The sequence below is a fragment of the Pantherophis guttatus genome, chromosome 7 (genome assembly GCF_059756535.1).
Source record: "Pantherophis guttatus breed Tessera chromosome 7, ASM5975653v1, whole genome shotgun sequence".
Lineage (NCBI taxonomy): Eukaryota > Metazoa > Chordata > Lepidosauria > Squamata > Colubridae > Pantherophis > Pantherophis guttatus.
The window spans coordinates 2,807,665-2,821,240 of NC_142069.1; the positions used below are offsets into that span (position 1 = coordinate 2,807,665).

The 13,576-nt window shown below is 48.5% G+C and overlaps 1 protein-coding gene across 2 annotated transcripts in view; it reads right to left on the reverse strand.

Moving 5' to 3' along the window:
• Positions 1–13,219, reverse strand: part of COPG2 (coat protein complex I subunit gamma 2) — a 37,907-nt gene extending 24,688 nt beyond the window's left edge. Inside the window, exons 1-8 of one of the 2 annotated variants that reach the window (XM_060689388.2) lie at positions 13,065–13,219; positions 9,726–9,778; positions 8,202–8,282; positions 7,646–7,717; positions 6,365–6,444; positions 5,248–5,323; positions 3,932–4,024; positions 1,419–1,505 (exon numbers count right to left, since the gene is read on the reverse strand). In XM_060689388.2, the coding sequence (XP_060545371.2) occupies positions 1,419–1,505; positions 3,932–4,024; positions 5,248–5,323; positions 6,365–6,444; positions 7,646–7,717; positions 8,202–8,282; positions 9,726–9,778; positions 13,065–13,101 (579 nt within the window). In that variant the 5' untranslated portion in view covers positions 13,102–13,219. Of the gene's footprint in view, positions 1–1,418; positions 1,506–3,931; positions 4,025–5,247; positions 5,324–6,364; positions 6,445–7,645; positions 7,718–8,201; positions 8,283–9,725; positions 9,779–12,630; positions 12,890–13,064 lie in introns of those variants that run through there. The other variant, XM_060689385.2, reaches the window with a different exon arrangement.
• Positions 13,220–13,576: the final 357 nt, after the last annotated feature.

Here is a 13,576-nt window from a genome sequence, read left to right on the forward strand (position 1 = left end):
TCTATCACCATAGACAGGATGGAAGGAAGGAAGGAAGGGCCCTAGTGGCACAGTGCTTAGAATGCAGGGTTGCAGATTAGCTCTGCCCACTGCCAGCAGTTCGATTCTGAGTAGCCCAAGGAAGGAAGGAAGGAAGGAAGGAAGGAAGGAAGGAAGGAAGGAAGGAAGGAAGGAAGGAAGGAAGGAAGGAAGGAAGGGCCCTAGTGGCACAGTGCTTAGAATGCAGTGTTGCAGATTAGCTCTGCCCACTGCCAGCAGTTCGATTCTGAGTAGCCCAAGGAAGGAAGGAAGGAAGGAAGGAAGGAAGGAAGGAAGGAAGGAAGGAAGGAAGGAAGGGCCCTAGTGGCACAGTGCCTAGAATGCAGTGTTGCAGACCAGCTCTGCCCACTGCCAGCAGTTCGATTCTAAGTAGCCCAAGGAAGGAAGGAAGGAAGGAAGGAAGGAAGGAAGGAAGGAAGGAAGGAAGGAAGGAAGGAAAGGCCCTAGTGGCACAGTGCTTAGAATGCAGTGTTGCAGACTAGCTCTGCCCACTGCCAGCAGTTCGATTCTAAGTAGCCCAAGGAAGGAAGGAAGGAAGGAAGGAAGGAAGGAAGGAAGGAAGGAAGGAAGGAAGGAAGGAAGGAAGGAAGGAAGGAAGGAAAGGCCCTAGTGGCACAGTGCTTAGAATGCAGTGTTGCAGACTAGCTCTGCCCACTGCCAGCAGTTCGATTTTGAGTAGCCCAAGGAAGGAAGGAAGGAAGGAAGAAAGGAAGGAAGGAAGGAAGGAAGGAAAGGCCCTAGTGGCACAGTGCCTAGAATGCAATGTTGCAGACTAGCTCTGCCCACTGCCAGCAGTTCGATTCTAAGTAGCCCAAGGAAGGAAGGAAGGAAGGAAGGAAGGAAGGAAGGAAGGAAGGAAGGAAGGAAGGAAGGAAGGAAGGAAGGAAAGGTCTTAGTGGCACAGTGCTTAGAATGCAGTGTTACAGACTAGCTCTGCCCACTGCCAGCAGTTCGATTCTAAGTAGTCCAAGGAAGGAAGGAAGGAAGGAAGGAAGGAAGGAAGGAAGGAAGGAAGGAAGGAAGGAAGGAAGGAAAGGCCCTAGTGGCACAGTGCTTAGAATGCAGTGTTGCAGACTAGCTCTGCCCACTGCCAGCAGTTCGATCCTGACCGGCTCAAGGTTGACTCAGCACTTTCCATCTTTTCCGAGGTGGGTAAAATGCGGACCCAAATTGTTGGGGGCAAGAGGCTGACTCTGTAAACCGCTTAGAGAGGGCCGTGAAGGACTGTGTATATAGGTCTACATGCTATTGCTATCTGCAGAGAAGGCAGTCAAGTGAAGGAAGGTAGACTGAGCAGGGTGGCCTCCACAAGGATTCCAGTTTTCAGGGTGGATCCCGAAAGCTTCCCAGATCCCTCCCCTGCTGTGGGGAATCCCTACCTGAACCATGACGTTGTCGCTGGAAGCAGCTTCTTGGGCTTCGTTGATCCACCTCTTCACCACATCGTAGTTGATCTTCATCATATGCTGGGAAAGAGGGCCAAGGATCAAGAATCTCAGCTGCGGCTCTCGCCAAAACTCATCTCGGTTAATACCCAATCCTGAATCATGTCAATCAAGTGATGTGTTTTTTGGGGGGACGGGGTTTTTAAGAGTCTGGAAGTTGAAGGACAGGAGGGATTCCTCTGGAAGGGTTGCATCTCCAAACCAGGAGGACATTGTATCTGACATACAAGATTAACACGTGAAGCGTTTATACATTTTATAAGGTCTTGGTAAGGCCACACTTGGAATCCTGCAACAAGTTTTGGTCGCCACGATGTAAAAAAAAAAAAAAAATGATGTTGAGACTCTGGAAAGAGTGAAGAAAAGAGCAACCAAGATGATTAGGGGCCTGGAAGCTAATATATATATATAAATGGTTGCTGGAATTGGGTAGGTCTAGTTTAATTCCAAAGGGACGCGGTGGCTTAGTGGCTGAGCTTGTCGATTGAAAGGTCGGCAGTTCAGCGGTTCGAATCCCGAATGCCGCATAACGGGGTGAGCTCCCGTGACTTGTCCCAGCTTCTGCCAAACTAGCAGTTCGAAAGCACGTAAAAAATTGCAAGTAGAAAAAATAGGGACCAACTTTGGTGGGAAGGTAAGAGCGTTCCGTGCGCCTTTGGCTTTGAGTCATCCCGGCCACATGACCACGGAGACGTCTTCGGACACCGCTGGCTCTTCGGCTTTGAAACGGAGATGAGCACCTCCCCCTAGAGTCAGGAACGACTAGCACATATGTGCAAGGGGAACCTTTACCTTTAGTTTAATTCCAAGTGTGGGCTTACCAAAGCATCATATTGTGGTATTAACCCTTCATGTGATCTTGATTCTATCCCTCTATTAATGCAGCCAAGGATTGCGCTGGCTTTTTGGGCTGCCGCCGCACACGGCTGGCTCATATTTAAGTGATTGTTCACCAGGACTCCAAGATCCCTCTCACAATTACTACAATTGAGCCAGATACCACCTATGCCTGGAGTTCCCAACCTTTTCTATACCCCACGCCCCCAAGAACGCTTCTGATATAGTCTCGCACCCCTTAAAAAAATAATTAAATGCATATAATTATACATATACCAGGGGTGAAATCCAGCAGGTTCTGACAGGTTCTGGAGAACCGGTAGCGGAAATTTTGAGTAGTTCGGAGAACTGGCAAATACCACCTCTGGCTGGCCCCAGAGTGGGGAGGGAATGGAGATTTTGCAGTATCCTTCCCCTGGAGTGGGATGGGAATGGAGATTTTGCAGTATCCTTCCCCTGGAGTGGGATGGGAATGGAGATTTTGCAGTATCCTTCCCCTGGAGTGGGATGGGAATGGAGATTTTGCAGTATCCTTCCCCTGCCCCGCCCATCAAGCCACACGATGCACACCAAGCCACACCCACAGAACCGGTAGTAAAAAAAATTGGATTTCACCACTGACATATACCCTATAATTTTGAAACTTCTAAACCCAAGTTTCGGCACCCCCCAGAATATTGTCTTGCACCCCCAGTTGGGAACCCCTGACCGATGCTGCACCTGTGCATTTGGTTTTTCTTGCCTAAATCTAAAAACCTTCCTTTTCTCTACAGTAGTGGCCAAAATTGTGGAAACCTTTTGGGGAAAGTGTATTTTGGAGGTTTGATGGCTAATAACACCACTTTTTTTGGAGTTTCAAGATAATCTTATTCCATTGCTGGAATGGCCTGGGAAGAGCCAAGACCTTAACCCAATGGAAAATCTATGGAGCTGACTAAAGAAACTTGTTAGTCAGAAGCGACCCAGCAATAAAACCCAGTTAATAGAAGCCAACATTCAATCTTGGTTTCACATGATAACAGCTGCAGAACTCAAAGACTTGGTTCACTCCATGGAAAGACGTTGTAAGGCCGTCATTCATGCTAAAGGTTACCCAACTAAGTGTTAACTGACAGGGTGATAATTTTTGTATATCTCATTTTTTCTATGGTGATAATTTTTATATATCTCATTTTTTCTATGGTGATAATTTTTGTATATCTCATTTTTTCTATGGTGATAATTTTTGTATATCTCATTTTTTCTACGTGTTTCCCTTTTCTTCTTTATACTGTCACTGCTATTCTAATAGCAAATCCTTCATAAAAGTTATTGCATTACATCCTTGATTCAATTATCTTTCCGCTGATGTATAATTTTATGGTACTACTCCCAAAAAAAAAAGTGGTGCTATTAGCTAGTTTTAGAAAATACACTTTTCCCAAAAGGTTTCCACAATTTTGGCCACTCCTGTACACTAAATTTCGTTTTGTTAGGTAGGGCCCAGTTGTTAAATGAATCACGTGTTCGTTAAGCAAGTCCGGCTTCCCTCGTCGACTTTGCTTGTTCTCGGTTGTCGAGAACTCGAATTTACCTCACGGGTGCGAGAGCTCTAACCTTCTTTTACTTACCAAGGATGATACCAAGGCAGAACTGGACACACTGGGGACTTTGTCGACGATGGCTTGCTTCATGTATCGCTCGATGGCCTGGAGCATCGTTCCCTGGGAAAGCGAGAAGGGATGGAGGTGAGACAAGACTTTCAAATCGCACGTTGGCCAGAAATGAAAGAAGACGGGATTACGTTCACTTGAGGCTCTTTAGTACTTCACAAAACAAAACGGAGTAATTTTTTGGGGCGAGGTGATTCGCCGTCTTGATTTAAAAGATAAGTTTCTAGTCCTTCACTTTTGCGGAAACGAGCCTCTAAACCGGGGGGAATCTAAACTTGGCAACTTGTGGATTTCAATTCTGGTTCTGCAACCCAACAAGACAGACAGAGACTTCAGAGGAGAATTAGAACTGCAGAAAAAACAAATGCTACCAACCTGCCTTCCATGGAGGACCTGTCTACTGCACGAGTCAAAAAGAGGGCTGGGAAAATATTTACGGACCCCTCGCATCCTGAACATAAAGTGTTTCAACTCCTACCCTCAAAACGACGCTATAGAGCACTGCAGACCAGAACAACTAGACACAAGGACAGTTTTTTCCCGAACGCCATCACTCTTCTAAACAAATAATTCTCTCAACACCGTCAAACTATTTACTAAGTCTGCACTACTATTAATCTTCTCGTCGTTCCCACCACCCATCTCCTCACACTTATGACTGTATGACTGTAACCTTGTTGCTGGTATCCTTATGATTTATATTGTTTCCTAGTATGATTCGATTGCTTATTTGTACCCTATGACTATCATTAAGTGTTGCGCCTTATGATTCTTGATGAACGTATCTTTTCTTTTATGTACACTGAGAGTGTATGCACCATAGACTAATTCCTTGTGTGTCCAATCACACTTGGCCAATAAAGAATTCTATTCTATTCTATTCTATTCCCAGAACTGCTAAGCATGCAATTCAGTGTTTCCCACCGCTGGCCATTTTAAGATGGGTGGACTTCAACTCCCAGAATTCCCCCAGCCAGCCATATCGGCTGGCTGGGGAATTCTGGGAGTTGAAGTCCACAAGTTTTCAAGTTGATAAGTTTGGAGCTCCCTGCTATAAACCAGCATTTCCCAACCTCAGCCATTTTAAAAATAACCGGACTTCAGCTCCTGGAATTTCCCAGCTGGTCATGTGAAGTCAAAAGACACTGAAGTTGGGGGTAAGATCTCAGAATATCCCCCCAGCATTCAGCCGGGGTTCAAAATCTCATCCGTGAACCAAAACATCCCCTCATTTTCATCATCCTCTTTCACAATTGGAAAAATCCTGTACTCACATCCGTGATCCGACACAGGGCTCGAATTGCCGGGCCTCGGTAAACGTCTTCTTTCCCCGTCATATCTTTAGTTAGGCTAGGACACAGAACGACAAAACTCATATTAATCTATGGAGATGCTCAGTCACCCAGGTCAAGGTGCTTTTTTTTTTTCAAGAGGCAACTGGACTTTCTGGTTTTTCTCTGAAGACATTTTGCTTCTCATCCGAGAAGCTTCCTCAGATCTGACTTGGATGGTGGGGAACGGAAGGATTGATATTCCTTGCAGAGAGCTGGATATTTGCATCCTTTTAGAGGGTCGTTGAGGCCACTTGGCGGTTGCTCTGTGTCCTCAGGGTCACCTGAGTGCTGCAAATGGGTGTGGAGCCTTCCTGGAATCTACAGGGCAGAAAACATCCAGCGGAAAGCACAGCTCCACAACACAATCCTTCCAGCAGTTCCAAGAAGGCTCCACACCCATTTTGCACTACTCAGATGCACATAGACAAACCTCCAAGTTGTGAAGGCTCCAACACTGGAAGTTTTTAAAAAGAGGTTGGATAACCATTGGTCTGAAGTGGTGTAGGGTTTCCTGCCTGGGCAGGGGGTTGGACTAGAAGACCTCCAGGGTCCCTTCCAACTCTGTTTATTCTCTTCTCTTCTCTTCTCTCTTCTCTTCTCTTCTCTCTTCTCTCTTTTATTCTCCCCTATCCCCCATCCTATTCTCTATTATTGTTCTGTTCTGTTCTGTTCTAGTCTATTCTAGTCTACTCTATTCTAATATTCTATATCCTATCTCCTATCCTATCCTAATATTCTATATTCTATCCTATTCTAATATTTTAATATTCTAATATTCTACTATCCTAATATTCTATATTCTATATCCTATATTCTATCCTATCCTTATTCTATATTCTATCCTATTCTAATATTTTAATATTCTAATACTCTAATACTTTAATATTCTATATCCTATCCTATCCTATCCTATCCTATCCTATCCTATCCTATCCTATCCTATCCTATCCTATTATTATATATTCTATATTCCATTCTCTATTCTCTTCTCTTCCATTCCCATTCCCATTCCAGCTGAAATGCCGATGCTTCCAGCCCCAGAATCAAAACCAGATACCTGCTGGTGACAATGATCACGTCTTCTGAGATGTTGGCCATCTCTTTGATGGTAAGGTAACACATTCTCCTTAAGGTTTGCTGCGGAAAGACGACAGTGAAAGTTGCAGTTTCCAAGGGGTTGCTGAGCCACTGCTGTTTTTTATCATGGGGGTCCAGAAGACCTCTCTAAGGGCCTTCGAGCATGGGGAGGGTCCAACCTCGGTCACTTTAAGACTTGTGGACTTCATCTCCTAGAATTCCCCAGCCAGCCATGTAAGGCTGGCTGGGGAATTCTGGGAACTGAAGTCCACCGGTTTTTGAAACTAGCTCTCCAATTTGTTGAATTTCTGCTTAGCCCAACTTCATGGCTGGCTGGGGAATTCTGGGAGATGAAGTCTTGAAGTGGTTATGGTTGGAAACAGTGGTGAAATCCAATTTTTTTTACTACTGGTTCTGTGGGCGTGGCTTGGTGGGCGTGGCAGGGGAAGGATACTGCAAAATCCCCATTCCCTCCCCACTCCAGGGGAAGGATACTGCAAAATCCCCATTCCCACCCCACTCCAGGGGAAGGATACTGCAAAATCCCCATTCCCACCCCACTCCAGGGAAAGGATACTGCAAAATCTCTATTCCCACCCCACTCCAGGGGAAGGATACTGCAAAATCCCCATTCCCACCCCACTCCAGGGGAAGGATACTGCAAAATCCCCATTCCCATCCCACTCCAGGGGAAGGATACTGCAAAATCTCCATTCCCACACCACTCCAGGGGAAGGATACTGCAAAATCCCCATTCCCTCCCCACTCCAGGGGAAGGATACTGCAAAATCCCCATTCCCACCCCACTCCAGGGGAAGGATACTGCAAAATCCCCATTCCCACCCCACTCCAGGGGAAGGATATTGCAAAATCTCCATTCCCACACCACTCCAGGGGAAGGATACTGCAAAATCTCCATTCCCTCCCCACTCCAGGGGAAGGATACTGCAAAATCCCCATTCCCTCCCCACTCCAGGGGAAGGATACTGCAAAATCCCCATTCCCTCCCCACTCCGGGGGAAGGATACTGCAAAATCTCGATTCCCACCCCACTTCGGGGCCAGCCAGAGGTGGTATTTGCCGGTTCTCTGAACTGCTCAAAACTTCCGCTACCGGTTCTCCAGAACCTGTCAGAACCTGCTGGATTTCACCCCTGGTTGGAAACCCCTGCTTTCAAGGAAGGACACCCCTAAGGACGCTGCCAGCGGCCCCCAACCCAGGAACAGGAAAACAAGGAGAAACCACTGAAGAAATCACTCACATCGTTGGACTGGAATAATCTTGTCATTGCAAAGAAGGCTTCGGTGGCTTCCGTTGTCCCGAAATGCTCACCCTAAAAAAACGACAAGCAAACAGCGGACACTTTAGGCCTTCAACCGCTAGACTCAATTTCTCCTTTCTCCTGGTCTCAAGTTATGGGATCGCCTCACAAAGGAAACCAAAACAGTTAATTTCACACCAGCTTCTGGGCTGCCGTAGGTACCCACTATGCTAATGATGATACACACATCAAACTTCAAGAATATTAGTCTAAAGGTAAAGACGACCTTGGATCTGTTTTACTTCCTGTGGATTTAATGGACTCATCTAGGCAGGTGTTTCAGGGGTAGAAAAAACAGCCTTCCCTGGGCTCCGGAGGCCCTAAATAGGCCCATTTCCTTGTGCCCCCTCTTAAAATGGGAATGCTGGCCCAGTTCCTAATTTCAGGAAGGCTGCAATAATTCCCCCACCCAGAGTCACCTTCTCCTCCCCACAAGCTGGCCCAGACGGAGAAGCGCAACCCTGCAGCCGTCCTGCCCTGGACCGGCTGCATTTACCTGGTTCAGCAAGTAAAGGATCTTGGTTAGGATGTGCAGACATCTTCGTGGGTTGATGGGCGTCTCGTTGAAAATACGAGCCTAGGGGAGGGAAAGAGAAAAATCCAGGACTTTAGACCGGAGGAAACGCTACTTCGGATGAAGGAACAGTAAGAGTCGAACTCGGGGAAGACGGGGTCTCCTCTCAGTGATGTTTCTCGTGGGACTCTGGGTCAAATTCTGGACCCCCCTCTTTGAAACAGCCGTTGACACACTGGAGTTCAGAGAAGGGCAGTCTAGATCGGGGGTGTCAAACTCATAGCCCTGGAAACAGTGAAGAATCGGCTCGCGGTGCCTCTGCCAGCGAAAACGGAGATCGGGAGGGCTGCGGGCAACCCCCACAGCTCCATTTTCGGCTGCGACGGCCTCCTGCCAACAAAAACAGAGCTCGGCAGCCCGTTTTCTCTGGCAAAGCGCTCAGGCTACCGACAGATGCCCCCGACACGAGTGACGTCAAGCTGGCTGTGCCCACCCTGGCCATTCCCACCTCGGCCCCCGAAGGTCAAACACAACCGTGATGCGGCCCTCAATAAAATTGAGTTTGACACCTCTGGTCTAGATGATCAGGGGAGAGAAGGTGAAGTCCACTGAGAAGGAACTGAGTATGTTTAACTTGCCGAAGAGAAGATTGCTCTCCCAATTTCTAAAGGACAGCCAGTTGCGTCTAGTGGTAAAGGCACCAGGCTACAAAGCAGGAGACTGCGAGTACAGGTAGTCCTCACTTTATGGCCACAACTGAACGCCCAAATGTTCTGTTACTAAGTGAAGCATTTTTTTCAGCGAGTTTTACCATCTTTCTTGCCACAGTTGTTAAGTGAACCGGTCCAGTTATTAAGTTAACACAGTTGTCAAGTGAATCCAGCTTCCCCATGGACTTTGCAAGGTCGCAAAAGGGGATCGTGTGGCACCGGGACCCTGCGACCGTCATAAATATGAGTCAGTTGCCAAGCGTCTGAATTTTGATCATGTGACCACGGGAATGCTGCGACGGTCGTAAGTGTGAAAAACGGTCCTAGGTCACTTTTTTCAGTGCCGTTGTAACTTCGAAGGGTCACTAAACGAACTGTTGTAAGTCGAGGACTACCTGTACTAGTCCCGCCTTAGGCATGAAAGTTGGTTGGGTGATTTTGGGCCGATCACTAGGAGACAGGGAGTTCTAGTCCTGCCTCAGGCATGTATGGCAGCTAGGTAACCTTGGGCCAATCACCAGGAGACTTGAATTCTAGTCCCGCCTTAGGCATGAATGACAGCTAGGTGACCCTGGACCAATCACCAGGAGAGGGTGAGTTCCTTCAAATAACAAGGGGGGAGCCATCACAGAAAAGGCCCTTCTCCGTCCCACAGGCCGACCACCTCAGCAAAGGAGACGAGCAATTACACACGCAAATAAATGAATACTGATCTGTTTGCACACCAACCAGAGACGGATGGCCATAGAGACAGAATCAACAACACAAAATAAAGTCAAAGAAGACTCCACCGTACCTCTTGGAGGATCGCGCTTTTTTCTAAATGCTGGAAAGGGTTCGAGCCGCTACCTGAAGGAGACAAGAGGACATGACGTGAGCCCACGACATTTCAAACAAGAGGGATATGCGAAGCTTCCTTAGATACTTCCATCAATGCCAGGTGAGACCCTCGCATCAAAGGGTCCCACCCCCACAGGGCGGATGCTGCAATGCAATGTGAAAATGCGCAAGAAATAGGAGTCGTACATGAGGGCGATGAGGTAAAACAGGCCTTCTTGGCCTCATGAATTTTTCTTCCCAAGGCTTGAACTACGGATTCATTCATTCATTCATTCATTCATTCATTCATTCATTCAATTTATATGCTGGCCCCCTCCGAAGACCCAGGGCGGCTCACAATACACTCAAAAAATCACTATAAAAACACTTAAAAATTAAAAATATTAAAAACATTAAAACCCATTCACACCATTGATGGCCGGATCTCAGAGCAGGAAGGGACCATGGAGGTCTTCTAGTAACAGGTTAAATGTATCTGGCTTCCCCACTGATTTTCCTCGTCAGAAAGTTACAAAAGATGATCACATGACCTCAGGACACTACAAACATCATAAATATGAACCGGTTGCCAAGCATCCGAATTTTGATCACGTGACCATGGGGAATGCTACAATGTTCCTAAGTGTGAAAATCGGTCATAAGACACTTTTTTTAGGATTGTTGTAACTTTGAACAGTCCCTGAATGAGCTGTTCTAAGTTGAGGACTACCTGTACAATTATCAGAGGGAATGAGGGATTGCAAGAATGGCTGGGAAACTGTCACAATTGGAAATGAAGATCGTGATATACTTCCGGCGGTGACGTCATCGTAAAGCGGGCGAGGGAACGGAGCTCTGTACCTGTAACCCAAAATCTCTTTGCCAGGAGCTCTTTAAAAGCAATATCGATCCCGGAGAGATCGGTAAAACAAGGAGGAAACTCTGAAGACGTCGGGGGAAAGGCAATCACCCGAATGGATAGGAGGAACTTTCTTAAACCGGCAGAGGAGACATCGGCCATAAAGGCCGATCTGGAGCGATGACAACCACATGAGCAGGAAACAAAAAGTGATCGGTGGACGAGATAACCCCAGAAAGGAGGTAAGGATTGTTTTGTGGATTGGAGGAGTGGAAAGTGATAGTCTCTAAAGAGAAGGGCAGATTTGCCAGGAAGGCAACGGCGACTAAAAATGGAGTAGAGCAGAGGGACGGAGTCGAATGGTGATAGCAACACGAAGGAATAAAGTAAATTGCTACAGGATTATAAGAAGCGGAGATTGAGGTTTATAAAAATAGACATTTTGAGATGATAAGTGGTGGCCAAGAGATCGTGAAACACTGACTAAAGTATTAAAGACGGGAATATTAAGGATCCTGACACAAAGTGTATAGGGCAGTGATGGCTAACCTTTTTGCCATCGCGTGCCAGGAAGAGGGGGGGGAGATTCATGCACACGCGTGCCTACACCCATAATTCTATCGCCCCACCTTGCACACGCAATCCCCCCTCCCCCTCGTTCCTGGCACGCGATGGGCCGGTAGGCCCGTTTTTCTTTCTCACCTGGCTCCAGATCCTCTCTATGCATCTGGGGAGGGCAAAAACAGCCTTCCCCACCCCCTCGAAATAGCCCATTTCCCAACTCCCAGTTCGACAGGAAGTGACATTTTTTGCTGTCCCCAGCCTCCAGAGCCTCTCTTTTCGCCGTCCCCAGATGCAGAGAGAGGATCTGGAGCCAGGTGAGAAAGAAAAACAGGCCTTCCCCACCCCCATCACAGGCCCTCCGGAGGCATGAAACAGCCTGTTTCCTACTTCTGGTGGGTCCAGAAGGCCTGAAAATCTGCTGGCCAGCACACACATGCGCGCCAGAGCTGAGCTGGCGTGCCCACTGATATGGCTACACGTGCCACCTGTGCCATAGGTTCACCATCACAAGTATAAGGACTATACGGAATTTAGAAAAGCAAAGAGGGAAAGAAGGATTGCGAGAGCGGCTGGGAAACTGTCACAGTTGAAAATGAAGCTCGCGTGACTGCACACAGCAACCAGCAGGACCGAAGCAGCCACCATATTCCCCAAATTTCATTCCCTGAGAAATAACAGATCCCAAATTTGGGGCACACGCTCCCATGGGAGATACCTTGGTTATGACGTACTGTTTCACCTGGTGAAAGGTCATGACAATGAGAGTTTTAGTAATACGTTGCCTGGTAATGTTTGCCACGCAAGGACCTTGTGAGCCCCAAACACTTGGAGGTAAGGTAGTTGTGGATGGCCTCTAAACCTGGATGGCCTCTAAACCATCACTGCAGACGTGAAGTGAGCCTGGCTTCCCCGTTGACTTTGCCCGTCACGTCGCAAAAAGGGGATCACGGGACGCTGGGACGCTGCAACCGTCATAAATACGAACCGGCTGCCAAACTTCCGAATGTAAATTACGTGACCGTGGAAGAGGCTGCAACGGTCGTTAAGTGTGAACAATGATCTCAAGTCACTTTCATCCAGGGCCGCCGTAACTTTGAAACGGTCACTAAAATAGAACTGTTTGTCAGTCGAGGGCCACCTTTATAAGTTGAGGACCCCATGAATTCTGGGAGTTGAAATCCACCCATCTTCGAAGATGCCGTGACTGAGGGTCGCCTGTATAAGGGGGTTGGACTAGATGACCTCCAAGGTCCCTTCCACCCCTAGGATTTAAATTAATGGGCTTTTTCCTCCATTTCCCCCCCACCCCAAGGCAACAGCCTTGAGTGGTGGGGTCCGTTCAGCCCCCCCCCTCCCAGCTTCCCCTAGCCCCACCCCTTGCCCAGAGAGACACACCTGTAACCTGCGTTTCCCATCTATTCGGGGAGGGGGCGTCATTGCTGGTTGCTAAGTAACACACCTGAGAAACGCACAGAGGCAACGCAGGGAACGCTCAGCCCAGGGGTGACCCCCAGGAGCCCCTTGACCCAGAGGGCCCAATCTGCTGACCCGCTTTGCATGGCCCCCAACCCGCAAAAGCAGCGCCCGTCCAGACGTGCAAATCAAAGCTGGGTTTATGCCAGTCAACGCGGAGGGGGGGGGATTGCTAAGAGGGAACAGCCTCCTCTCTCTTCCCCTACTTCTCTGGCCACGCCCTCTCTGGCCACGCCCACCTAACCGCTTCCAACCTCTCAGGATAGGATGCGTGGGCCACGCCCCGCAGGGGGCGGAGCCGATAGGTCTCTCAGGGAACAACGGGACTTACAGCCCCGGAGGAGAAAAAAGGGCTCCTCAAATCTGCCCAGCAACCGCTTCGAGTTGAATCTCAGCGGTGGGAGGGGGGAGCGCTCCTACCGGACTCCTCATCTTTCTTGTCGAACTTCTTGATCATGGCGACGGCAGCGGCCGGTTTGGCTCCTCGCCGCTCGATTCGGCGTCCCCGCTCGGCCCGCGGACAGGAAATCCCGCCCCGTCACCGGTCGCCGCCCGGCCAACCTTCGGCGACGTCAGCGGCTCGCGGGGATGACGCTCCAAGCGGTGGGATCGGCCTCCCTGGTAACGTCACACGCGCGTCTCGGTTTTTTTGCCTATTTGCATGATCCCCGCCCAACTCTTTTCCACGCCCACTCGCCATGAAGCAGCGCGGTGGCTTTTCGGAGAGGAGCCATAGGCGCCCCCTGCAGGTGGCCTTTGGTTTATTACCAGTGTTTCTCTCTAGCTTGGCAACCTTGATTTATGGACTTCAACTCCCAGAGTCCCTTAGACAGCATGGCTGGCTGGGGAATTCTGGGAGTTGAAGTCCACTCATCTTAAAGCCTGCTGGCTGGGGAATTCTGGGAGTTGAAGTCCACCCATCTTAAAGCATG